Source organism: Phyllobates terribilis, unplaced genomic scaffold (assembly GCF_046119375.1).
Source record: "Phyllobates terribilis strain yellow unplaced genomic scaffold, ASM4611937v1 Scaffold_11__3_contigs__length_659146591, whole genome shotgun sequence".
Lineage (NCBI taxonomy): Eukaryota > Metazoa > Chordata > Amphibia > Anura > Dendrobatidae > Phyllobates > Phyllobates terribilis.
The window spans coordinates 651,431,815-651,458,248 of NW_027362771.1; the positions used below are offsets into that span (position 1 = coordinate 651,431,815).

The 26,434-nt window shown below is 57.9% G+C and overlaps 1 protein-coding gene across 7 annotated transcripts in view; it reads left to right on the forward strand.

The window, feature by feature from the left end:
- The window catches only part of LOC141167183 (thialysine N-epsilon-acetyltransferase-like), a 40,755-nt gene extending 31,210 nt beyond the window's left edge, over window positions 1–9,545 (forward strand). For all 7 annotated transcript variants that reach the window (XM_073654603.1, XM_073654605.1, XM_073654600.1 and 4 more), the window contains 6 exons: window positions 5,036–5,115; window positions 5,190–5,241; window positions 5,933–6,016; window positions 7,782–7,883; window positions 8,948–8,988; window positions 9,154–9,545. In XM_073654603.1, coding sequence (XP_073510704.1) covers window positions 5,036–5,115; window positions 5,190–5,241; window positions 5,933–6,016; window positions 7,782–7,883; window positions 8,948–8,988; window positions 9,154–9,330 — 536 coding nt within the window. In that variant the 3' untranslated portion in view covers window positions 9,331–9,545. The remainder of the gene's footprint in view (window positions 1–5,035; window positions 5,116–5,189; window positions 5,242–5,932; window positions 6,017–7,781; window positions 7,884–8,947; window positions 8,989–9,153) is intronic.
- The last annotated feature ends 16,889 nt before the right edge of the window (window positions 9,546–26,434 follow it).

Below are 26,434 nucleotides of genomic sequence, written 5' to 3' on the forward strand. Positions count from 1 at the left end.
ACAGAACCCCATAGCTTCTAGTTATTTCTAGTTTGAACAGATTGGAGGCTTCTGGGTCATAAGTGGAGGTGTCTTGTAGATTGTCAGCGATTAGTATATTCATTACTGTGCAAACTGAATCCTCAGCATCTGCTGCTCACAGATGTTGCTGCAACGTCTTCTGCAGTCACTGGAGGGTTTTTGAGCACTTGCCTCCACGTGAATCAGGTGACAGCCAGTGACAGCGATTGCAGCCTCCAGCCATATCTCTAGAATCACCAGGATCAGTCACTGCTGTTGGATATTGCATCCTTCTCCTTATTCATACAATGATGTCTACTCATCATGACAGCCTGAGAATATTAGTAACCTGGAGGCCACTGCCCAAGAGGACTGGGCTAAGATTACTCAGGAATGCTGCCTGAAAGCTGTTGTCTCCCTCCCCCCAGTGTATAACATCCGGCCCCGTCACCTCCCTCCCCCACCAGTGTATAACATCCGGCCCCCTCACCTCCCTCCCCCCAGTGTATAACATCCGGCCCCCTCACCTCCCTCCCCCCAGTGTATAACATCCAGCCCCTCACCCCACAGTGTATAACATCCGGCCCCGTCACCTCCCTCCCCCAGTGTATAACATCCGGCCCCGTCACCTCCCTCCCCCCCAGTGTATAACATCCGGCCCCCTCACCTCCCTCCCCCCAGTGTATAACATCCGGCCCCGTCACCTCCCTCCCCCCCAGTGTATAACATCCGGCCCCATCACCTCCCTCCCCCCAGTGTATAACATCCGACCCCGTCACCTCCCTCCCCCCCAGTGTATAACATCCGACCCTGTCACCTCCCTCCCCCAGTGTATAACATCCGGCCCCGTCACCTCCCTCCCCCCCAGTGTATAACATCCGGCCCCCTCACCTCCCTCCCCCCAGTGTATAACATCCAGCCCCGTCACCTCCCTCCCCCCCAGTGTATAACATCCGGCCCCCTCACCTCCCTCCCCCCAGTGTATAACTTCCGGCCCCGTCACCTCCCTCGCCCCCAGTGTATAACATCCGGCCCCGTCACCTCCCTCCCCCCCCAGTGTATAACATCCGGCCCCGTCACCTCCCTCCCCCCCCCCCAGTGTATAACATCCGGCCCCGTCACCTCCCTCCCCCCCCAGTGTATAACATCCGGCCCCATCACCTCCCTCCCCCCAGTGTATAACATCCGGCCCCGTCACCTCCCTCCCCTCCCCCCAGTGTATAACATCCGGCCCCGTCACCTCCCTCCCCCCCCAGTGTATAACATCCGGCCCCATCACCTCCCTCCCCCCAGTGTATAACATCCGACCCCGTCACCTCCCTCCCCCCAGTGTATAACATCCAGCCCCTCACCCCACAGTGTATAACATCCGGCCCCGTCACCTCCCTCCCCCAGTGTATAACATCCGGCCCCGTCACCTCCCTCCCCCCCAGTGTATAACATCCGGCCCCCTCACCTCCCTCCCCCCAGTGTATAACATCCGGCCCCGTCACCTCCCTCGCCCACAGTGTATAACATCCGGCCCCGTCACCTCCCTCCCCCCCCCAGTGTATAACATCCGGCCCCATCACCTCCCTCCCCCCAGTGTATAACATCCGGCCCCGTCACCTCCCTCCCCCCCCAGTGTATAACATCCGGCCCCATCACCTCCCTCCCCCCAGTGTATAACATCCGACCCGTCACCTCCCTCCCCCCAGTGTATAACATCCAGCCCCTCACCCCACAGTGTATAACATCCGGCCCCGTCACCTCCCTCCCCCAGTGTATAACATCCGGCCCCGTCACCTCCCTCCCCCCCAGTGTATAACATCCGGCCCCCTCACCTCCCTCCCCCCAGTGTATAACATCCGGCCCCGTCACCTCCCTCGCCCCCAGTGTATAACATCCGGCCCCGTCACCTCCCTCCCCCCCCAGTGTATAACATCCGGCCCCATCACCTCCCTCCCCCCAGTGTATAACATCCGACCCCGTCACCTCCCTCCCCCCCAGTGTATAACATCCGACCCTGTCACCTCCATCCCCCAGTGTATAACCTCCGGCCCCCTCACCTCCCTCCCCCCAGTGTATAACATCCGGCCCCGTCACATCCCTCCCCCAGTGTATAACATCCGGCCCCGTCACCTCCCTCCCCCCCAGTGTATAACATCCGGCCCCCTCACCTCCCTCCCCCCAGTGTATAACATCCGGCCCCGTCACCTCCCTCGCCCCCAGTGTATAACATCCGGCCCCGTCACCTCCCTCCCCCCCAGTGTATAACATCCGGCCCCATCACCTCCCTCCCCCCAGTGTATAACATCCGACCCCGTCACCTCCCTCCCCCCCAGTGTATAACATCGACCCTGTCACCTCCCTCCCCCCCAGTGTATAACATCCGACCCCGTCACCTCCCTCCCCCCCAGTGTATAACATCCGGCCCCGTCACCTCCCTCCCCCCCAGTGTATAACATCCGGCCCCGTCACCTCCCTCCCCCCCAGTGTATAACATCCGACCCTGTCACCTCCCTCCCCCAGTGTATAACATCCGGCCCCGTCACCTCCCTCACCCCCCAGTGTATAACATCCGGCCCCGTCACCTCCCTCCCCCCCAGTGTATAACATCCGACCCTGTCACCTCCCTCCCCCAGTGTATAACATCCAACCCTGTCACCTCCCTGCCCCAGTGTATAACATTTGGCCCCGTCACCTCCCTCCCCCCCCAGTGTATAACATCCGGCCCCATCACCTCCCTCCCCCCCAGTGTATAATTTCCGGCCCCGTCACCTCCCTCCCCCCCAGTGTATAACATCCGACCCCGTCACCTCCCTCCCCCAGTGTATAACATCAGGCCCCGTCACCTCCCTCCCCCCCCAGTGTATAACATCCAGCCCCGTCACCTCCCTCCCCCCCCAGTGTATAACATCCAACCCTGTCACCTCCCTCCCCCAGTGTATAACATCCGGCCCTGTCACCTCCCTCACCCCCCAGTGTATAACATCCGGCCCCGTCACCTCCCTCCCCCCCCAGTGTATAACATCCGACCCCGTCACCTCCCTCCCCCCCCAGTGTATAACATCCGACCCCGTCACCTCCCTCCCCCAGTGTATAACATCCGGCCCCATCACCTCCCTCCCTCCAGTGTATAACATCCAGCCCCGTCACCTCCCTCCCCCCCAGTGTATAACATCCTCCCCCGTCACCTCCCTCCCCCAGTGTATAACATTCGGCCCCGTCACCTCCCTCCCCCCCAGTGTATAACATCCGGCCCCGTCACCTCCCACCCCACAGTGTATAATATCCGGCCCCGTCACCTCCCTCCCCCCAGTGTATAACATCCGGCCCCGTCACCTCCCTCCCCCAGTGTATAACATCTGGCCCCGTCACCTCCCTCCCCCAGTGTATAACATCCGGCCCCGTCACCTCCCTCCCCCCCCAGTGTATAACATCCGGCCCCATCACCTCCCTCCCTCCCCAGTGTATAACATCCGGCCCCATCATCTCCCTCCCCCCCAGTGTATAACATCCGACCCTGTCACCTCCCTCTTCCAGTGTATAACATCTGGCCCCGTCACCTCCCTCCCCCCCGCAGTGTATAACATCCGGCCCCATCACCTCCCTCCCCCCCCAGTGTATAACATCCGGCCCCATCATCTCCCTCCCCCCCAGTGTATAACATCCGACCCCGTCACCTCCCTCCCCCAGTGTATAACATCCGGCCCCGTCACCTCCCCCCCCCCCCAGTGTATAACATCCAGCCCCGTCACCTCCCTCCCCCCCAGTGTATAACATCCAGCCCCGTCACCTCCCTCCCCCAGTGTATAACATCCGGCCCCGTCACCTCCCTCCCCCCCCAGTGTATAACATCCAGCCCCGTCACCTCCCTCCCCCCCAGTGTATAACATCCGGCCCCGTCACCTCCCACCCCACAGTGTATAACATCCGGCCCCGTCACCTCCCTCCCCCCAGTGTATAACATCCGGCCCCGTCACCTCCCTCCCCCAATGTATAACATCCGGCCCCGTCACCTCCCTCCCCCCAGTGTATAACATCCGGCCCCGTCACCTCCCTCCCCCAATGTATAACATCCGGCCCCGTCACCTCCCTCCCCCAGTGTATAACATCCGGCCCCGTCACCTCCCTCCCCCCCCAGTGTATAACATCCGGCCCCATCACCTCCCTCCCCCCCAGTGTATAACATCCGGCCCCGTCACCTCCCTCCCCCCCAGTGTATAACATCCGACCCCGTCACCTCCCTCCCCCAGTGTATAACATCCGGCCCCGTCACCTTCCTCTCCCCCCAGTGTATAACATCCGGCCCCGTCACCTTCCTCTCCCCCCAGTGTATAACATCCAGCCCCGTCACCTCCCTCCCCCCCAGTGTATAACATCCAGCCCCGTCACCTCCCTCCCCCAGTGTATAACATCCGGCCCCGTCACCTCCCTTCCCCCCCAGTGTATAACATCCGGCCCCGTCACCTCCCTGCCCCCCAGTGTATAACATCCGGCCCCGTCACCTCCCTCCCCCAGTGTATAACATCCGGCCCCGTCACCTCCCTCCCCCCAGTGTATAACATCCGGCCCCGTCACCTCCCACCCCACAGTGTATAACATCCGGCCCCATCGCCGGGAGGGCCGAGAGCGGCTGCAGGGTGGGCCACGAGCGGCTGCAGGGAAGGCCGAGAGCGGCTGCAGGGAGGGCCGAGAGCGGCTGCAGGGAGGGCCGCGAGCGGCTGCAGGGAGGGTGGCGAGCGGCTGCAGGGAGGGTGGCGAGCGGCTGCAGGGAGGGTGGCGAGCGGCTGCAGGGAGGGTGGCGAGCGGCTGCAGGGAGGGCGGCGAGCGGCTGCAGGGAGGGCGGCGAGCGGCTGCAGGGAGGGCGGCGAGCGGCTGCAGGGAGGGCGGCGAGCGGCTGCAGGGAGGGCGGAGAGCGGCTGCAGGGAGGGCGGAGAGCGGCTGCAGGGAGGGCGGAGAGCGGCTGCAGGGAGGGCCCGTTATCTGCCTCATTTGTGGTGACCACAGTGATGTGAGACAAGGTGTGACTGATAATGACTACTTCTTCCAGGTACTACTCACCCCATCATGGACTACACCATTCGGCCGGCAGAAGCAGCGGACTCTGCACAGATCATGAGGATGATCCGGGTAAAAACGTAATAACACTTTAATGATCCAACCCTGATGTCACATTATATTATATCACACGTCTCCGTCTCCAGGAACTGGCGGAATACGAGAAAATCACGCACCTCATCAAGCTGACGGAGGAAGGTAAGGGGGGCACAGGCACTAGATATGGGGAGATGTGGACATTAGATATGGGGGACATGGACACTAGATTTTGGGGGGGTGTAGATTCAAGATATAGGGGATGTGGACATTAGATATGGGGGGTGTGGGCACTAGATATGGGGGGTGTAGGGGACAGGGGAACTAGATTTGGGGGTGATGTAGGTGCAAGATATAGGGGGATGTGAGCACTAGCTATGGGGGGATGTAGGCACTAGATATAGGGGGATATAGGGGACGTGAACATCAGATATTGGGGGATGTAGTGGACGTGGGCACTAGATTTGGAGGGACGTGGGCTCTAGATATAGGGGGTTTATGGGGACATGGGTGCTAGATATGGGGGGGATGTAGGAGGACGTAGGTGCAAGATATAGGGAGAATGGGGGTGCTAGATATCGGGGGATGTGGGCATTAGATACAGGGGGGACTTGGGCTATAGATATGGGGAGGTTTAAGGGAATGTGGGCATTAGATAAGGGGGGTGTAGGTGGAAGATATAGATGGAATGTGGGTGCTGGATATGGGGGGGAATGTTGGCACTAGATATTGTGGGGGGGATGTAGCGGCACACTTGGGGGTGTGTATAAGGTCAGTATATTTGGGGGCAGTAGCGTTGGCGGTGGCACACTACTGTCGGTAATGTCGGGAATGACGTCTTTTCTCCTCACAGTATTGCACCAGGATGGATTTGGGCCGACTCCGTGGTTTCGTTGTTTGGTAGCTGAACTACCAGAAAGTGAAAAAGGCGAAAGTGGTGAGTGACCGATCGACCCGCACCAGGCGGTGCACACATACCGCAATAATGCCTCCATCATAAGGTCACATATCAGGTACCGTATGTATGTGATATAATGGTGTTAGTATGTATTACTGCACTGACACTGTAATAATGAGCACACCGGAACATACCGTAATAATGAGCACACCAGAACATACCGTAATAATGAGCACACCAGAACATACCGTAATAATGAGCACACCGGATCATACCGTAATAATGAGCACACCGGAACATACCGTAATAATGAGCACACCGGATCATACCGTAATAATGAGCACACCGGAACATACCGTAATAATGAGCACACCGGAACATACCGTAATAATGAGCACACCGGAACATACCGTAATAATGAGCACACCGGAACATACCGTAATAATGAACACACCGGAACATACCGTAATAATGAGCACACCGGAACATACCGTGATAATGAGCACACCGGAACATACCGTGATAATGAGCACACCGGAACATACCGTAATAATGAGCACACCAGAACATACCGTAATAATGAGCACACCGGAACATACCGTAATAATGAGCACACCGGAACATACCGTAATAATGAGCACACCGGAACATACCGTAATAATGAGCACACAGGAACATACCGTAATAATGAGCACCCAGGAACATACCGTAATAATGAGCACACCAGAACATACCGTAATAATGAGCACACAGGAACATACCGTAATAATGAGCACCCAGGAACATACCGTAATAATGAGCACACCAAATCATACCATAATAATGAGCACACCGGAACACACCGTAATAATGAGCACACCAGAACATACCGTAATAATGAGCACACCGGACATATACCGTAACAATGAGTACACCAGTACATACCGTAACAATGAGCACACCAGTACATACCGTAACAATGAGCACACCAGTACATACCGTAACAATGAGCACACCAGAACATACCGTAACAATGAGCACACCAGAACATACCGTAACAATGAGCACACCAGTACATACCGTAATAATGAGCACACCAGAACATACCGTAATAATCTGCATACCAGAACATACCGTAATAATCTGCATACCAGAACATACCGTAATAATCTGCATACCAGAACATACTGTAATTGTAAACATCTGAGGTTGTGGGTTTTAGTAATCACCTAGGCAGGTTAACGATGCAACAATATTTTATTCCTCACATCCATGGTAATACAGCAATTCCATGTAAATGTCCAAAATACAATTGTCTCAATCCACAAGATCTCCTCCCCGGGACAGTAGTTCCACTGCCTTTGTGCCAGTATAGTCTGTAGTCACAGCCTCCTATCCTCGAGATGACAGGTAAAATGATGGACAATCCAACAATCCTTTAAGAAAGTTTAAATCCAAATGACAGATCCCACAACTGGAGCACGCTTATCCAGCCCAGTCGGTAAATGATCTCCAACACTCCATAAGCCATCGATCCATCCATCCTTCCAGGTCCTCAGGCTAGATACTATCCCTTCGACGACACTCCACCATCTCCTGACGAGCAAGCAGAACATTAATAAAATGCAGAAAGCAAATCTCTAATAAAACACTAATAATTCTGTGATGGAAAAGTCTCAGTCTTTAGTAAGTGGGCAGCTCCTCACCGGAATAACGTGCAAATGTTGGCGATTATAATAATTAATTCTATGTATATAGTAATGGAGGATGGGGGTTTAGGTGAGTGATGTATGATGGCAGTAGTAATTCCATGGTGTTATTACAGGTCGCCCCTTTGCCGGTTACGCCCTCTTTGCTCACAGTTACAGCAGTTGGACGGGTCGGACTCTTCATCTGGAGGATCTGTATGTCTGTCCGCAGTTCAGAGGTCAGTGATTGGGGATCCCTCTATAATGATATGTACACTGCCCAAAACTCACAGGAGATAATGGGGGCAGGAACCTACCATTGTGTTGGGGAGGGAAAGATGGGGGCGGTGGGGATGGAGTCAGTGGGGGGGCAGGACCCAACCACTGTATTATATGGGGGTGGGGGCAGGACCCTACCTCTGTATTATATGGGGTGGGGGCAGGACCCTACCACTGTATTATATGGGGGTGGGGGCAGGACCCTACCACTGTATTATATGGGGGTGGGGGCAGGACCCTACCACTGTATTATATGGGGGTGGGGGCAGGACCCTACCACTGTATTATATGGGGGTGGGGGCCGGACCCTACCACTGTATGATATGGGGGTGGGGGCAGGACCCTACCACTGTATTATATAGGGGAGGGGGCAGGACCCTACCACTGTATTATATGGGGGTGGGGGCAGGACCCTACCACTGTATTATATGGGGGTGGGGGCAGGACCCTACCACTGTATTATATGGGGGTGGGGGCAGGACCCTACCACTGTATTATATGGGGGAGGGGGCAGGACCCTACCACTGTATTATATGGGGATGGGGGCAGGACCCTACCACTGTATTATATGGGGGTGGGGGCAGGAACCTACCATTGTATTATATGGGGGTGGGGGCAAGACCCTACCACTGTATTATAGGGAGGTTGGGGCAGGACCATACCACTGTATTATATGGGGGTGGGGGCAGGACCCTACCACTGTATTATATGGGGGGGGGCAGGACCCTACCACTGTATTATATGGGGGGTGGGGGCAAGACCCTACCACTGTATTATATGGGGGTGGGGGCAAGACCCTACCACTGTATTATATGGGGGTGCAGGACCCTACCACTGTATTATATGGGTGGGGCAGGACCCTACCACTGTATTATATGGGTGGGGCAGGACCCTACCACTGTATTATATGGGTGGGGCAGGACCCTACCACTGTATTATATGGGGTGGGCCGTCAGAACGAGCAGTGGCTGGTACTGGGATATACGGCTAGTCTGTGACTACTGATGGTCTTTCTCTCGGGCAGGTCGCGGTCTGGGGAGGCGGCTGATGATACGAGTGGCGCAGGTGAGTGGCGGTGTCTCATCGGGTCATGTGACTATTATTGGTAGCGATTATGTGACGTCTACATCAGTCTGCACCATTATTCTGTGCTGGGGGACCTGCAGATCTGTACTGCCAGTATATGGCAGCCAATGGGCTATTATCACCTCCGCCCATGTCACTTTACAGGAAGGAGTGAAGTCCGGCTGCTCTCAGATCCACCTCTCCGTGCTGAAGTGGAACAGTCCGGCCATCGGCCTCTACCGCTCCCTGGGGGCGGAGAATCTGACCGAAGAGCCCGGCTACCAAGTCATGAGCTTCCATGAGGAGGCGCTGAGGAACATGGCGAAGGAGGAGCCTCAATGATGGACATAAAGGGCTGATCCACACTGAGACCCCGATATGTAGCACAGAGTGTGGCGATCGCCACATCATTGTAAGAAAGGTGCAAGAAGCGAAGCCTTGGGGACCAGACGTTACCTGCCCAGCTGTCATCGGACGCAAATAGCTTACAAGCTCTGTGCTGCTGTGAGTGAACGGCTGTGTAGTGATGTTAGTATAAATATAATCCGGAGATCTCCGGGCATCTCGTCTGCAGTTCTTGGATTCCGAATGTGAAAAACAGAACAAGTTCTAGAAAGTAGGGAAAGCGCAACAAGCGCAGCGCTACACATGGAGAGCAGGGAGAGCGCAACAGGCGCAGCGCTACACATGGAGAGCAGGGAGAGCGCAACAGGCGCAGCACTACACATGGAGGGCAGGGAGAGAGCAACAGGCGCAGCACTACATATGGAGAGCAGGGAGAGCGCAACAGGCACAGCACTACACATGGAGGGCAGGGAGAGAGCAACAGGCACAGCACTACACATGGAGGGCAGGGAGAGAGCAACAGGCACAGCACTACACATGGAGGGCAGGGAGAGAGCAACAGGCACAGCACTACACATGGAGGGCAGGGAGAGAGCAACAGGCGCAGCACTACACATGGAGGGCAGGGAGAGAGCAACAGGTACAGCACTACACATGGAGGGCAGGGAGAGAGCAACAGGCGCAGCACTACACATGGAGAGCAGGGAGAGCGCAACAGGCACAGCACTACACATGGAGGGCAGGGAGAGAGCAACAGGCACAGCACTACACATGGAGAGCAGGGAGAGCGCAACAGGCACAGCACTACACATGGAGGGCAGGGAGAGAGCAACAGGCGCAGCGCTACACATGGAGGGCAGGGAGAGAGCAACAGGCGCAGCACTACACATGGAGGGCAGGGAGAGAGCAACAGGCGCAGCGCTACACATGGAGGGCAGGGAGAGAGCAACAGGCACAGCACTACACATGGAGGGCAGGGAGAGAGCAACAGGCGCAGCACTACACATGGAGGGCAGGGAGAGAGCAACAGGCGCAGCGCTACACATGGAGGGCAGGGAGAGAGCAACAGGCGCAGCGCTACACATGGAGGGCAGGGAGAGAGCAACAGGCGCAGCACTACACATGGAGGGCAGGGAGAGAGCAACAGGCGCAGCGCTACACATGGAGGGAAGGGAGAGAGCAACAGGCGCAGCACTACACATGGAGAGCAGGGAGAGCGCAACAGGCGCAGCACTACACATGGAGGGCAGGGAGAGAGCAACAGGCGCAGCACTACACATGGAGAGCAGGGAGAGCGCAACAGGCGCAGCACTACACATGGAGGGCAGGGAGAGAGCAACAGGTGCAGCACTACACATGGAGAGCAGGGAGAGCGCAACAGGCGCAGCGCTACACATGGAGGGCAGGGAGAGAGCAACAGGCGCAGCACTACACATGGAGAGCAGGGAGAAAGCAACAGGCGCAGGACTACACATGGAGGGCAGGGAGAGAGCAACAGGCTCCACAACTACACATGGAGGGCAGGGAGAGAGCAACAGGCGCAGCACTACACATGGAGGGCAGGGAGAGAGCAACAGGAGCAGTGTAACATACCTGGCGGCGTCTTTGCATAGTGGTCCATCTCCCACTGTGCAAGAGCGCGCACTCTATCTCCAATCCAGAATGTCTCTCTGGCTTCCCTTCATGCTGTCTGTTTGCCTCTGTGTCTGCTGCTTAAGGGCGGCGCCCGATCACTTCCTGCTTTTTGTACCTACTGCAGGCACACCCCTTGTGCGTCCTCAGCCTATTGCTGTCTGTCACCTGGTATTTAACCCAGCTGCTCCAATGAATCCCTGCCTGAGCATTGTGTTTCATTCAGTGTGGTCTTTCACTCTGAATGTGCCAGGTCCCCTTCTGTGTTCTGTTGTCTGCCTATCCTGGAGGCTGTATTTCCAGGCCTGTCTGAACACGCTCCTTGCCTGTTCGTCTCGCCTTGTAGGGGCCGCATACCTAGACCCGCACCTGTATCTTGTCTGTCCTGTCTGAACACGCTCCTGGCCTGTTCCTCTCACCTTCTAGGGGCCGCATACCTAGACCCGCTCCTGTATCTTGTCTGTCCTGTCTGAACACGCTCCTGGCCTGTTCCTCTCACCTTCTAGGGGCCGCATACCTAGACCCGCTCCTGTATCTTGCTACTGTGTCTGTTCTTGTCTGTATACTCTTCTAGCCTGTTTTCCCGTGTTTCTCTATGTCCGTACCTTTCCTTTTTCTGCAGAGTCTGAACTCGTACCTAACTCCTGCTCGTTGTCTCTGTACTCCCGTTTGTGAGTTTGTGGTCCACTCGCTACTTCACTGCAAGTACCCTGTGGGTATCTGGTTCTGCCTTTCCCTTCCTGTCTGTTCCGTGTGAACAGAGCCCTGTCCCCCCTGCTCTGCCTTGCTCACCGCTCCGGCGGTTCTAGCCTGCTCTGCCTTTGCTCACCGCTCCGGCGGTTCTAGCCTGCTCTGCCTTTGCTCACCGCTCCGGCGGTTCTAGCCTGCTCTGCCTTTGTTCACCGCTCCGGCGGTTCTAGCCTGCTCTGCCTTTGCTCACCGCTCCGGCGGTTCTAGCCTGCTCTGCCTTTGCTCACCGCTCCGGCGGTTCTAGCCTGCTCTGCCTTTGCTCACCGCTCCGGCGGTTCTAGCCTGCTCTGCCTTTGCTCACCACTCCGGCGGTTCTAGCCTGCTCTGCCTTTGCTCACCGCTCCGGCGGTTCTAGCCTGCTCTGCCTTTGCTCACCGCTTCGGCGGTTCTATCCTGCTCTACTCTTGCTCACCGCTCCAGGCGGCCTCATCCTGCTCTACTCTCGCTCACCGCTCCTGGCGGCCTCGTCCTGCTCTACTCTTGCTCACCGCTCCTGGCGGCCTCGTCCTGTTCTACTCTTGCTCACCGCTCCTGGCGGCCTCGTCCTGCTCTACTCTCGCTCACCGCTCCAGGCGGCCTCGTCCTGCTCTACTCTCGCTCACCACTCTAGGCGGTCTCGTCTTGCCCTGCTCTCGCTCACCACTCTGGGCGGCCTCGTCCTGCTCTACTCTTGCTCACCACTCTGGGCGGCCTCGTCCTGCTCTACTCTTGCTCACCGCTCCAGGCGGCCTCGTCCTGCTCTACTCTTGCTCACCGCTCCAGGCGGCCTCGTCCTGCTCTACTCTCGCTCACCGCTCTAGGCGGTCTCATCTTGCCCTGCTCTCGCTCACCACTCTGGGCGGCCTTACTCTGCTGTGTTTGTCCGCCACATCTGTGGTTCTGTTCCTGAGTCCCAGTGTGTACTGGGTCCTATCCCACCTGTGTTCCTACCTGCTAGTGCCTCCCTGTCTGCACTCCAGCCGTGATTGCCTGTACCCCCCTGCCTGCATACCCGCCTGCCTGCATACCAGTCTTGCCTACCTATACCCACCAGTCTGTGTGCCAGCCTAACCTGTCTGTTCCTCCTTGGTGCACTGGCGTCGTATGCCGTCGTGCGACCCTGGTCGGATCGGGTGAATACCTAGTTACGCCCCTCCAGGCATTCACTCTCCGGCACGGTCCAGTGGAATCACACGCACACGCCGCTCAGCCCGGGCGTGTACATTACAAGCAGCACTACACATGGAGGGCAAGGAGAGAGCAACAGGCGCAGCAGTACACATGGAGGGCAGGGAGAGAGCAACAGGCGCAGCACTACACATGTAGGGCATGGAGAGAGCAACAGGTGCAGCACTACACATGGAGGGCAGGGAGAGAGCAACAGGCGCAGCACTACACATGGAGGGCAGGGAGAGAGCAACAGGTGCAGCACTACACATGGAGGGCAGGGAGAGAGCAACAGACGCAGCACTACACATGGAGGGCAGGGAGAGAGCAATAGGCACAGCACTATACATGGAGGGCAGGGAGAGAGCAACAGGCACAGCAGTACACATGGAGGGCAGGGAGAGAGCAACAGGAGCAGCACTACACATGGAGGGCAGGGAGAGAGCAACAGGCGCAGCACTACACATGGAGGGCAGGGAGAGAGCAACAGGTGCAGCACTACACATGGAGGGCAGGGAGAGAGCAATAGGCACAGCACGAAACATGGAGGGCAGGCAGAGAGCAACAGGCGCAGCAGTACACATGGAGGGCATGGAGAGAGCAACAGGTGCAGCACTACACATGGAGGGCAGGGAGAGAGCAACAGACGCAGCACTACACATGGAGGGCAGGGAGAGAGCAATAGGCACAGCAGTACACATGGAGGGCAGGGAGAGAGCAACAGGAGCAGCACTACACATGGAGGGCAGGGAGAGAACAACAGGCGCAGCACTACACATGGAGGGCAGGGAGAGAGCAACAGGTGCAGCACTACACATGGAGGGCAGAGAGAGAGCAACAGGAGCAGGACTACACATGGAGGGCAGGGAGAGAGCAACAGGCGCAGCACTACACATGGAGGGCAGGGAGAGAGCAACAGGTGCAGCACTACACATGGAGGGCAGAGAGAGAGCAACAGGCGCAGCACTACACATGGAGGGCAGGGAGTGAACAACAGGCGCAGCACTACACATGAAGGGCAGGGAGAGAGCAACAGGCGCAGCGCTACACATGGAGGGCAGGGAGAGAGCAACAAGAGCAGCACTACACATGGAGGGCAGGGAGAGAGCAGCAGGCGCAGCACTACACAAGGAGAGCAGGGAGAGAGCAACAGGCGCAGCACTACACATGGAGGGCAGGGAGAGAGCAACAGGCACAGCACTACACATGGAGGGCAGGGAGAGAGCAACAGGCGCAGCACTACACATGGAGGGCAGGGAGAGAGCAACAGGCGCAGCACTACACAAGGAGGGCAGGGAGAGAGCAACAGGCGCAGCACTACACATGGAGGGCAGGGAGAGAGCAACAGGCTCCAAAACTACACATGGAGGGAGGGAGAGAGCAACAGGTGCAGCACTACATATGGAGGGTAGGGAGAGAGTAACAGGTGCAGCACTACACATGGAGGGCAGGGAGAGAGCAACAGGCCCCACAACTACACATGGAGGGCAGGGAGAGAGCAACAGGTGCAGCATAACACATGGAGGGCAGGGAGAGAGCAACAGGCGCAGCACTACACATGGAGGGCAGGGAGAGAGCAACAGGCGCAGCACTACACATGGAGGGCAGGGAGAGAGCAACAAGAGCAGCACTACACATGGAGGGCAGGGAGAGAGCAGCAGGCGCAACACTACACAAGGAGAGCAGGGAGAGAGCATCAGGCGCTGCACTACACATGGAGGGCAGGGAGAGAGCAACAGGTGCAGCACTACACATGGAGGGCAGGGAGAGAGCAACAGGTGCAGCACTACACATGGAGGGCAGGGAGAGAGCAACAGGCGCAGCACTACACATGGAGGGCAGGGAGAGAGCAACAGGCGCAGCACTACACAAGGAGGGCAGGGAGAGAGCAACAGGCGCAGCACTACACATGGAGGGCACGGAGAGAGCAACAGGCTCCAAAACTACACATGGAGGGAGGGAGAGAGCAACAGGTGCAGCACTACATATGGAGGGTAGGGAGAGAGTAACAGGTGCAGCACTACACATGGAGGGCAGGGAGAAAGCAACACGCCCCACAACTACACATGGAGGGCAGGGAGAGAGCAACAGGTGCAGCACAACACATGGAGGGCACGGAGAGAGCAACAGGCGCAGCACTACACATGGAGGGCAGGGAGAGAGCAACAGGCGCAGCACTACACATGGAGAGCAGGGAGAAAGCAACAGGCGCAGCACTACACATGGAGGGCAGGGAGAGAGCAATAGGCGCAGCACTATACATGGAGGGCAGGGAGAGAGCAACAGGCACAGCAGTACACATGGAGGGCAGGGAGAGAGCAACAGGAGCAGCACTACACATGGAGGGCAGGGAGAGAGCAACAGGCGCAGCACTACACATGGAGGGCAGGGAGAGAGCAACAGGTGCAGCACTACACATGGAGGGCAGGGAGAGAGCAATAGGCACAGCACGAAACATGGAGGGCAGGCAGAGAGCAACAGGCGCAGCAGTACACATGGAGGGCATGGAGAGAGCAACAGGTGCAGCACTACACATGGAGGGCAGGGAGAGAGCAACAGACGCAGCACTACACATGGAGGGCAGGGAGAGAGCAATAGGCACAGCAGTACACATGGAGGGCAGGGAGAGAGCAACAGGAGCAGCACTACACATGGAGGGCAGGGAGAGAGCAACAGGTGCAGCACTACACATGGAGGGCAGAGAGAGAGCAACAGGCGCAGCACTACACATGGAGGGCAGGGAGAGAGCAACAGGCACAGCACTACACATGGAGGGCAGGGAGTGAACAACAGGCGCAGCACTACACATGAAGGGCAGGGAGAGAGCAACAGGCGCAGCACTACACATGGAGGGCAGGGAGAGAGCAACAAGAGCAGCACTACACATGGAGGGCAGGGAGAGAGCAGCAGGCGCAGCACTACACAAGGAGAGCAGGGAGAGAGCAACAGGCGCAGCACTACACATGAAGGGCAGGGAGAGAGCAACAGGCGCAGCACTACACATGGAGGGCAGGGAGAGAGCAACAGGCGCAGCACTACACATGGAGGGCAGGGAGAGAGCAACAGGCGCAGCACTACACAAGGAGGGCAGGGAGAGAGCAACAGGCGCAGCACTACACATGGAGGGCAGGGAGAGAGCAACAGGCTCCAAAACTACACATGGAGGGAGGGAGAGAGCAACAGGTGCAGCACTACATATGGAGGGTAGGGAGAGAGTAACAGGTGCAGCACTACACATGGAGGGCAGGGAGAGAGCAACAGGCCCCACAACTACACATGGAGGGCAGGGAGAGAGCAACAGGTGCAGCATAACACATGGAGGGCAGGGAGAGAGCAACAGGTGCAGCACTACACATGGAGGGCAGGGAGAGAGCAACAGGCGCAGCACTACACATGGAGGGCAGGGAGAGAGCAACAAGAGCAGCACTACACATGGAGGGCAGGGAGAGAGCAGCAGGCGCAGCACTACACAAGGAGAGCAGGGAGAGAGCATCAGGCGCTGCACTACACATGGAGGGCAGGGAGAGAGCAACAGGTGCAGCACTACACATGGAGGGCAGGGAGAGAGCAACAGGCACAGCACTATACATGGAGGGCAGGGAGAGAGCATCAGGCACAGCACTACACATGGAGGGCAGGGAGTGAACAACAGGCGCAGCACAACACATGGAGGGCAGGGAGAAAGCAACAGGCGCAGCACTACACATGGAGGGCAGGGAGAGAGCAACAGGTGCAGCACTACACATGGAGGGCAGGGAGAGAGCAACAGGCACAGCACTACACATGGAGGGCAGGGAGAGAGCAACAAGAGCAGCACTACACATGGAGGGCAGGGAGAGAGCAACAGGCTCCAAAACTACACATGGAGGGAGGGAGAGAGCAACAGGTGCAGCACTACATATGGAGGGTAGGGAGAGAGTAACAGGTGCAGCACTACACATGGAGGGCAGGGAGAGAGCAACAGGCCCCACAACTACACATGGAGGGCAGGGAGAGAGCAACAGGTGCAGCATAACACATGGAGGGCAGGGAGAGAGCAACAGTCGCAGCACTACACATGGAGGGCAGGGAGAGAGCAATAGGCACAGCACTACACATGGAGGGCAGGGAGAGAGCAACAAGAGCAGCACTACACATGGAGGGCAGGGAGAGAGCAGCAGGCGCAGCACTACACAAGGAGAGCAGGGAGAGAGCAACAGGCGCAGCACTACACATGGAGGGCAGGGAGATAGCAACAGGCGCAGCACTACACATGGAGGGCAGGGAGAGAGCAACAGGCGCAGCACTACACATGGAGGGAAGGGAGAGAGCAACAGGCGCAGCACTACACAAGGAGGGCAGGGAGAGAGCAACAGGCGCAGCACTACACATGGAGGGCAGGGAGAGAGCAACAGGCTCCAAAACTACACAGGGAGGGAGGGAGAGAGCAACAGGTGCAGCACTACACATGGAGGGCAGGGAGAGAGCAATAGGCACAGCACGAAACATGGAGGGCAGGCAGAGAGCAACAGGCGCAGCAGTACACATGGAGGGCATGGAGAGAGCAACAGGTGCAGCACTACACATGGAGGGCAGGGAGAGAGCAACAGACGCAGCACTACACATGGAGGGCAGGGAGAGAGCAATAGGCACAGCAGTACACATGGAGGGCAGGGAGAGAGCAACAGGAGCAGCACTACACATGGAGGGCAGGGAGAGAGCAACAGGTGCAGCACTACAAATGGAGGGCAGAGAGAGAGCAACAGGCGCAGCACTACACATGGAGGGCAGGGAGAGAGCAACAGGCACAGCACTACACATGGAGGGCAGGGAGTGAACAACAGGCGCAGCACTACACATGAAGGGCAGGGAGAGAGCAACAGGCGCAGCACTACACATGGAGGGCAGGGAGAGAGCAACAAGAGCAGCACTACACATGGAGGGCAGGGAGAGAGCAGCAGGCGCAGCACTACACAAGGAGAGCAGGGAGAGAGCAACAGGCGCAGCACTACACATGAAGGGCAGGGAGAGAGCAACAGGCGCAGCACTACACATGGAGGGCAGGGAGAGCGCAACAGGCGCAGCACTACACATGGAGGGCAGGGAGAGAGCAACAGGCGCAGCACTACACATGGAGGGCAGGGAGAGAGCAACAAGAGCAGCACTACACATGGAGGGCAGGGAGAGAGCAGCAGGCGCAGCACTACACAAGGAGAGCAGGGAGAGAGCAACAGGCGCAGCACTACACATGGAGGGCAGGGAGATAGCAACAGGCGCAGCACTACACATGGAGGGCAGGGAGAGAGCAACAGGCGCAGCACTACACATGGAGGGAAGGGAGAGAGCAACAGGCGCAGCACTACACAAGGAGGGCAGGGAGAGAGCAACAGGCGCAGCACTACACATGGAGGGCAGGGAGAGAGCAACAGGCTCCAAAACTACACAGGGAGGGAGGGAGAGAGCAACAGGTGCAGCACTACATATGGAGGGTAGGGAGAGAGTAACAGGTGCAGCACTACACATGGAGGGCAGGGAGAGAGCAACAGGCCCCACAACTACACATGGAGGGCAGGGAGAGAGAAACAGGTGCAGCACAACACATGGAGGGCACGGAGAGAGCAACAGGCGCAGCACTACACATGGAGGGCAGGGAGAGAGCAACAGGCGCAGCACTACACATGGAGAGGAGGGAGAAAGCAACAGGCGCAGCACTACACATGGAGGGCAGGGAGAGAGCAACAGGCGCAGCAGTACACATGGAGGGCATGGAGAGAGCAACACGTGCAGCACTACACATGGAGGGCAGGGAGAGAGCAACAGGCACAGCAGTACACATGGAGGGCAGGGAGAGAGCAACAGGAGCAGCACTACACATGGAGGGCAGGGAGAGAGCAACAGGCGCAGCACTACACATGGAGGGCAGGGAGAGAGCAACAGGTGCAGCACTACACATGGAGGGCAGGGAGACAGCAATAGGCACAGCACGAAACATGGAGGGCAGGCAGAGAGCAACAGGCGCAGCAGTACACATGGAGGGCATGGAGAGAGCAATAGGTGCAGCACTACACATGGAGGGCAGGGAGAGAGCAACAGACGCAGCACTACACATGGAGGGCAGGGAGAGAGCAATAGGCACAGCAGTACACATGGAGGGCAGGGAGAGAGCAACAGGAGCAGCACTACACATGGAGGGCAGGGAGAGAGCAACAGGTGCAGCACTACACATGGAGGGCAGAGAGAGAGCAACAGGAGCAGGACTACACATGGAGGGCAGGGAGAGAGCAACAGGCGCAGCACTACACATGGAGGGCAGGGAGAGAGCAACAGGTGCAGCACTACACATGGAGGGCAGAGAGAGAGCAACAGGTGCAGCACTACACATGGAGGGCAGGGAGAGAGCAACAGGCACAGCACTACACATGGAGGGCAGGGAGTGAACAACAGGCGCAGCACTACACATGGAGGGCAGGGAGAGAGCAACAAGAGCAGCACTACACATGGAGGGCAGGGAGAGAGCAGCAGGCGCAGCACTACACAAGGAGAGCAGGGAGAGAGCAACAGGCGCAGCACTACACATGAAGGGCAGGGAGAGAGCAACAGGCGCAGCACTACACATGGAGGGCAGGGAGATAGCAACAGGCGCAGCACTACACATGGAGGGCAGGGAGAGAGCAACAGGCGCAGCACTACACAAGGAGGGCAGGGAGAGAGCAACAGGCGCAGCACTACACATGGAGGGCAGGGAGAGAGCAACAGGCTCCAAAACTACACATGGAGGGAGGGAGAGAGCAACAGGTGCAGCACTACATATGGAGGGTAGGAAGAGAGTATCAGGTGCAGCACTACACATGGAGGGCAGGGAGAGAGCAACAGGCCCCACAACTACACATGGAGGGCAGGGAGAGAGCAACAGGTGCAGCATAACACATGGAGGGCAGGGAGACAGCAACAGGCGCAGCACTACACATGGAGGGCAGGGAGAGAGCAACAGGTGCAGCACTACACATGGAGGGCAGGGAGAGAGCAACAAGAGCAGCACTACACATGGAGGGCAGGGAGAGAGCAGCAGGCGCAGCACTACACAAGGAGAGCAGGGAGAGAGCATCAGGTGCTGCACTACACATGGAGGGCAGGGAGAGAGCAACAGGTGCAGCACTACACATGGAGGGCAGGGAGAGAGCAACAGGCACAGCACTACACATGGAGGGCAGGGAGTGAACAGGCGCAGCACTACACATGGAGGGCAGGGAGAGAGCAACAGGCGCAGCACTACACATGGAGGGCAGGGAGAGAGCAACAGGCACAGCACTACACATGGAGGGCAGGGAGAGAGCAACAAGAGCAGCACTACACATGGAGGGCAGGGAGAGAGCAGCAGGCGCAACACTACACAAGGAGAGCAGGGAGAGAGCAACAGCCGATGCACTACACATGGAGGGCAGGGAGAGAGCAACAGGTGCAGCACTACACATGGAGGGCAGGGAGAGAGCAACAGGCACAGCACTACACATGGAAGGCAGGGAGTGAACAACAGGCGCAGCACTACACATGGAGGGCAGGGAGAGAGCAACAAGAGCAGCACTACACATGGAGGGCAGGGAGAGAGCAGCAGGCGCACCACTACACAAGGAGAGCAGGGAGAGAGCAACAGGCGCAGCACTACACAAGGAGAGCAGGGAGAGAGCAACAGCCGCTGCACTACACATGGAGGGCAGGGAGAGAGCAACAGGTGCAGCACTACACATGGAGGGCAGGCAGAGAGCAACAGGCACAGCACTACACATGGAAGGCAGGGAGTGAACAACAGGCGCAGCACTACACATGGAGGGCAGGGAGAGAGCAACAAGAGCAGCACTACACATGGAGGGCAGGGAGAGAGCAGCAGGCGCACCACTACACAAGGAGAGCAGGGAGAGAGCAACAGGCGCAGCACTACACATGGAGGGCAGGGAGAGAGCAACAGGCGCAGCACTACACATGGAGGGCAGGGAGAGAGCAACAGGCTCCAAAACTACACATGGAGGGAGGGAGAGAGCAACAGGTGCAGCACTACATATGGAGGGCAGGGAGAGAGCAACAGGCCCCACAACTACACATGGAGGGCAGAAAGAGAGCAACAGGTGCAGCATAACACATGGAGGGCAGGGAGAGAGCAACAGTCGCAGCACTACACATGGAGGGCAGGGAGAGAGGAACAGGCGCAGCACTACACATGGAGGGCAGGGAGAGAGCAACAAGAGCAGCACTACACATGGAGGGCAGGGAGAGAGCAGCAGGCGCAGCACTACACAAGGAGAGCAGGGAGAGAGCAACAGGCGCAGCACTACACATGGAGGGCAGGGAGAGAGCAACAGGCGCAGCACTACACATGGAGGGCAGGGAGAGAGCAACAGGCGCAGCACTACACATGGAGGGCAGGGAGAGAGCAACAGGCGCAGCACTACACAAGGAGGGCAGGGAGAGAGCAACAGGCGCAGCACTACACATGGAGGGCAGGGAGAGAGCAACAGGCCCCACAACTACACATGGAGGGCAGGGAGAGAGCAACAGGTGCAGCACAACACATGGAGGGCAGGGAGAGAGCAACAGGCGCAGCACTACACATGGAGGGCAGAGAGAGAGCAACAGGAGCAGCACTACACATGGAGGGCAGGGAGAGAGCAACAGTAGCAGCACTACACATGGAGAGCAGGGAGAGAGCAACAGGAGCAGTACTACACATGGAGGGCAGAGAGAGTGCAACAGGCGCAGCACTACACATGGAGGGCAGGGAGAGAGGAACAGGCGCAGCACTACACATGGAGAGCAGGGAGAAAGCAACAGGCGCAGCACTACACATGGAGGGCAGGGAGAGAGCAACAGGCTCCACAACTACACATGGAGGGCAGGGAGAGAGCAACAGGCGCAGCACTACACATGGAGGGCAGGGAGAGAGCAACAGGAGCAGCACTACACATGGAAAGCAGGGAGAGAGCAACAGGCGCAGCACTACACATGGAGGGCAGGGAGAGAGCAATAGGCACAGCACTATACATGGAGGGCAGGGAGAGAGCAACAGGTGCAGCACTACACATGGAGAGCAGGGAGAGCGCAACAGGCGCAGCACTACACATGGAGGGCGTAACAGACCCCGAACACCAATTTTAGGCTATGTGCCCACGTTGCAGAAATGAAGGAGGGGTGGAGGGCAGGGAGAGAGCAACAGGCGCAGCGCTACACATGGAGGGCAGGGAGAGAGCAACAGGTGCAGCACTACACATGAAGAGCAGGGAGAGCGCAACAGGTGCAGCACTACACATGGAGGGAGGGAGAGAGCAACAGGCGCAGCACTACACATGGAGGGCAGGGAGAGAGCAACAGGTGCAGCACTACATATGGAGGGTAGGGAGAGAGTAACAGGTGCAGCACTACACATGGAGGGCAGGGAGAGAGCAACAGGCCCCACAACTACACATGGAGGGCAGGGAGAGAGCAACAGGTGCAGCACAACACATGGAGGGCAGGGAGAGAGCAACAGGCGCAGCACTACACATGGAGGGCAGGGAGAGAGCAACAGGCGCAGCACTACACATGGAGGGTAGGGAGAGAGCAACAGGCGCAGCACTACACATGGAGGGCAGGGAGAGAGCAACAGGCGCAGCACTACACAAGGAGGGCAGGGAGAGAGCAACAGGCGCAGCACTACACATGGAGGGCAGGGAGAGAGCAACAGGCTCCAAAACTACACATGGAGGGAGGGAGAGAGCAACAGGTGCAGCACTACATATGGAGGGTAGGGAGAGAGTAACAGGTGCAGCACTACACATGGAGGGCAGGGAGAGAGCAACAGGCCCCACAACTACACATGGAGGGCAGGGAGAGAGCAACAGGTGCAGCACAACACATGGAGGGCAGGGAGAGAGCAACAGGCGCAGCACTACACATGGAGGGCAGGGAGAGAGCAACAGGCGCAGCACTACACATGGAGGGCAGGGAGAGAGCAACAGGCGCAGCACTACACAAGGAGGGAAGGGAGAGAGCAACAGGCGCAGCACTACATATGGAGGGCAGGGAGAGAGCAACAGGCTCCAAAACTACACATGGAGGGAGGGAGAGAGCAACAGGTGCAGCACTACATATGGAGGGTAGGGAGAGAGTAACAGGTGCAGCACTACACATGGAGGGCAGGGAGAGAGCAACAGGCCCCACAACTACACATGGAGGGCAGGGAGAGAGCAACAGGTGCAGCACAACACATGGAGGGCAGGGAGAGAGCAACAGGCGCAGCACTACACATGGAGGGAGGGAGAGAGCAACAGGTGCAGCACTACACATGGAGGGCAGGGAGAGAGCAACAGGTGCAGCACTACACATGGAGAGCAGGGAGAGAGCAACAGGCGCAGCACTACACATGGAGGGCTGGGAGAGAGCAACAGGCGCAATACTACACATGGAGAGCACGGAGAGCGCAACAGGCGCAGCACTACACATGGAGGGCAGGGAGAGAGCAACAGGCGCAGCACTACACATGGAGGGAGGGAGAGAGCAACAGGCGCAGCACTACACATGGAGGGCTGGGAGAGAGCAACAGGCTCCACAACTACACATGGAGGGCAGGGAGAGAGCAACAGGCGCAGCACTACACATGGAGGGCAGGGAGAGAGCAACAGGAGCAGCTCTACACATGGAAAGCAGGGAGAGAGCAACAGGCGCAGCACTACACATGGAGGGCAGGGAGAGAGCAATAGGCACAGCACTATACATGGAGGGCAGGGAGAGAGCAACAGGTGCAGCACTACACATGGAGAGCAGGGAGAGCGCAACATGCGCAGCACTACACATGGAGGGCGTAACAGACCCCGAACACCAATTTTAGGCTATGTGCCCACGTTGCAGAAATGAAGGAGGGGTGGAGGGCAGGGAGAGAGCAACAGGCGCAGCGCTACACATGGAGGGCAGGGAGAGAGCAACAGGCCCCACAACTACACATGGAGGGCAGGGAGAGAGCAACAGGTGCAGCACTACACATGAAGAGCAGGGAGAGCGCAACAGGTGCAGCACTACACATGGAGGGAGGGAGAGAGCAACAGGCGCAGCACTACAAATGGAGGGCAGGGAGAGAGCAACAGGCGCAGCACTACACATGGAGGGCAGGGAGAGAGCAACAAGAGCAGCACTACACATGGAGGGCAGGGAGAGAGCAGCAGGCGCAGCACTACACAAGGAGAGCAGGGAGAGAGCAACAGGTGCAGCACTACACATGGAGGGCAGGGAGAGAGAAACAGGCGCAGCACTACACATGGAGGGCAGGGAGAGAGCAACAGGCGCAGCACTACACATGGAGGGCAGGGAGAGAGCAACAGGCGCAGCACTACACAAGGAGGGCAGGGAGAGAGCAACAGGCGCAGCACTACACATGGAGGGCAGGGAGAGAGCAACAGGCTCCAAAACTACACATGGAGGGAGGGAGAGAGCAACAGGTGCAGCACTACATATGGAGGGTAGGGAGAGAGTAACAGGTGCAGCACTACACATGGAGGCCAGGGAGAGAGCAACAGGCCCCACAACTACACATGGAGGGCAGGGAGAGAGCAACAGGTGCAGCACAACACATGGAGGGCAGGGAGAGAGCAACAGGCGCAGCACTACACATGGAGGGCAGGGAGAGAGCAACAGGCGCAGCACTACACATGGAGGGCAGGGAGAGAGCAACAGACGCAGCACTACACAAGGAGGGCAGGGAGAGAGCAACAGGCACAGCACTACACATGGAGGGCAGGGAGAGAGCAACAGGCTCCAAAACTACACATGGAGGGAGGGAGAGAGCAACAGGCTCCAAAACTACACATGGAGGGAGGGAGAGAGCAACAGGTGCAGCACTACATATGGAGGGTAGGGAGAGAGTAACAGGTGCAGCACTACACATGGAGGGCAGGGAGAGAGCAACAGGCCCCACAACTACACATGGAGGGCAGGGAGAGAGCAACAGGTGCAGCACAACACATGGACGGCAGGGAGAGAGCAACAGGCGCAGCACTACACATGGAGGGAGGGAGAGAGCAACAGGTGCAGCACTACACATGGAGGGCAGGGAGAGAGCAACAGGCGCAGCACTACACATGGAGGGCTGGGAGAGAGCAACAGGCGCAGCATTACACATGGAGAGCAGGGAGAGCGCAACAGGCGCAGCACTACACATGGAGGGCAGGGAGAGAGCAACAGGCACAGCACTACACATGGAGGGCAGGGAGAGAGCAACAGGCGCAGCACTACACATGGAGGGAGGGAGAGAGCAACAGGCGCAGCACTACACATGGAGGGCAGGGAGAGAGCAACAGGCGCAGCACTACACATGGAGGGCAGGGAGAGAGCAACAGGAGCAGCACTACACATGGAGAGCAGGGAGAGAGCAATAGGCACAGCACTATACATGGAGGGCAGGGAGAGAGCAACAGGCGCAGCACTACACATGGAGGGCAGGGAGAGAGCAACAGGCGCAGCACTACACATGGAGGGCAGGGAGAGAGCAACAGGAGCAGCACTACACATGGAAAGCAGGGAGAGAGCAACAGGCGCAGCACTACACATGGAGAGCAGAGAGAGAGCAACAGGCGCAGCGCTACACATGGAGGGCAGGGAGAGAGCAACAGGCGCAGCGCTACACATGGAGGGCAGGGAGAGAGCAACAGGCGCAGCGCTACACATGGAGGGCAGGGAGAGAGCAACAGGTGCAGCACTACACATGGAGAGCAGGGAGAGAGCAACAGGCGCAGCACTACACATGGAGGGCTGGGAGAGAGCAACAGGCGCAATACTACACATGGAGAGCACGGAGAGCGCAACAGGCGCAGCACTACACATGGAGGGCAGGGAGAGAGCAACAGGCGCAGCACTACACATGGAGGGAGGGAGAGAGCAACAGGCGCAGCACTACACATGGAGGGCAGGGAGAGAGCAACAGGCTCCACAACTACACATGGAGGGCAGGGAGAGAGCAACAGGCGCAGCACTACACATGGAGGGCAGGGAGAGAGCAACAGGAGCAGCTCTACACATGGAAAGCAGGGAGAGAGCAACAGGCGCAGCACTACACATGGAGGGCAGGGAGAGAGCAATAGGCACAGCACTATATATGGAGGGCAGGGAGAGAGCAACAGGTGCAGCACTACACGTGGAGAGCAGGGAGAGCGCAACATGCGCAGCACTACACATGGAGGGCGTAACAGACCCCGAACACCAATTTTAGGCTATGTGCCCACGTTGCAGAAATGAAGGAGGGGTGGAGGGCAGGGAGAGAGCAACAGGCGCAGCGCTACACATGGAGGGCAGGGAGAGAGCAACAGGTGCAGCACTACACATGAAGAGCAGGGAGAGCGCAACAGGTGCAGCACTACAGATGGAGGGAGGGAGAGAGCAACAGGCGCAGCACTACAAATGGAGGGCAGGGAGAGAGCAACAGGCGCAGCACTACACATGGAGGGCAGGGAGAGAGCAACAAGAGCAGCACTACACATGGAGGGCAGGGAGAGAGCAGCAGGCGCAGCACTACACAAGGAGAGCAGGGAGAGAGCAACAGGCGCAGCACTACACATGGAGGGCAGGGAGAGAGAAACAG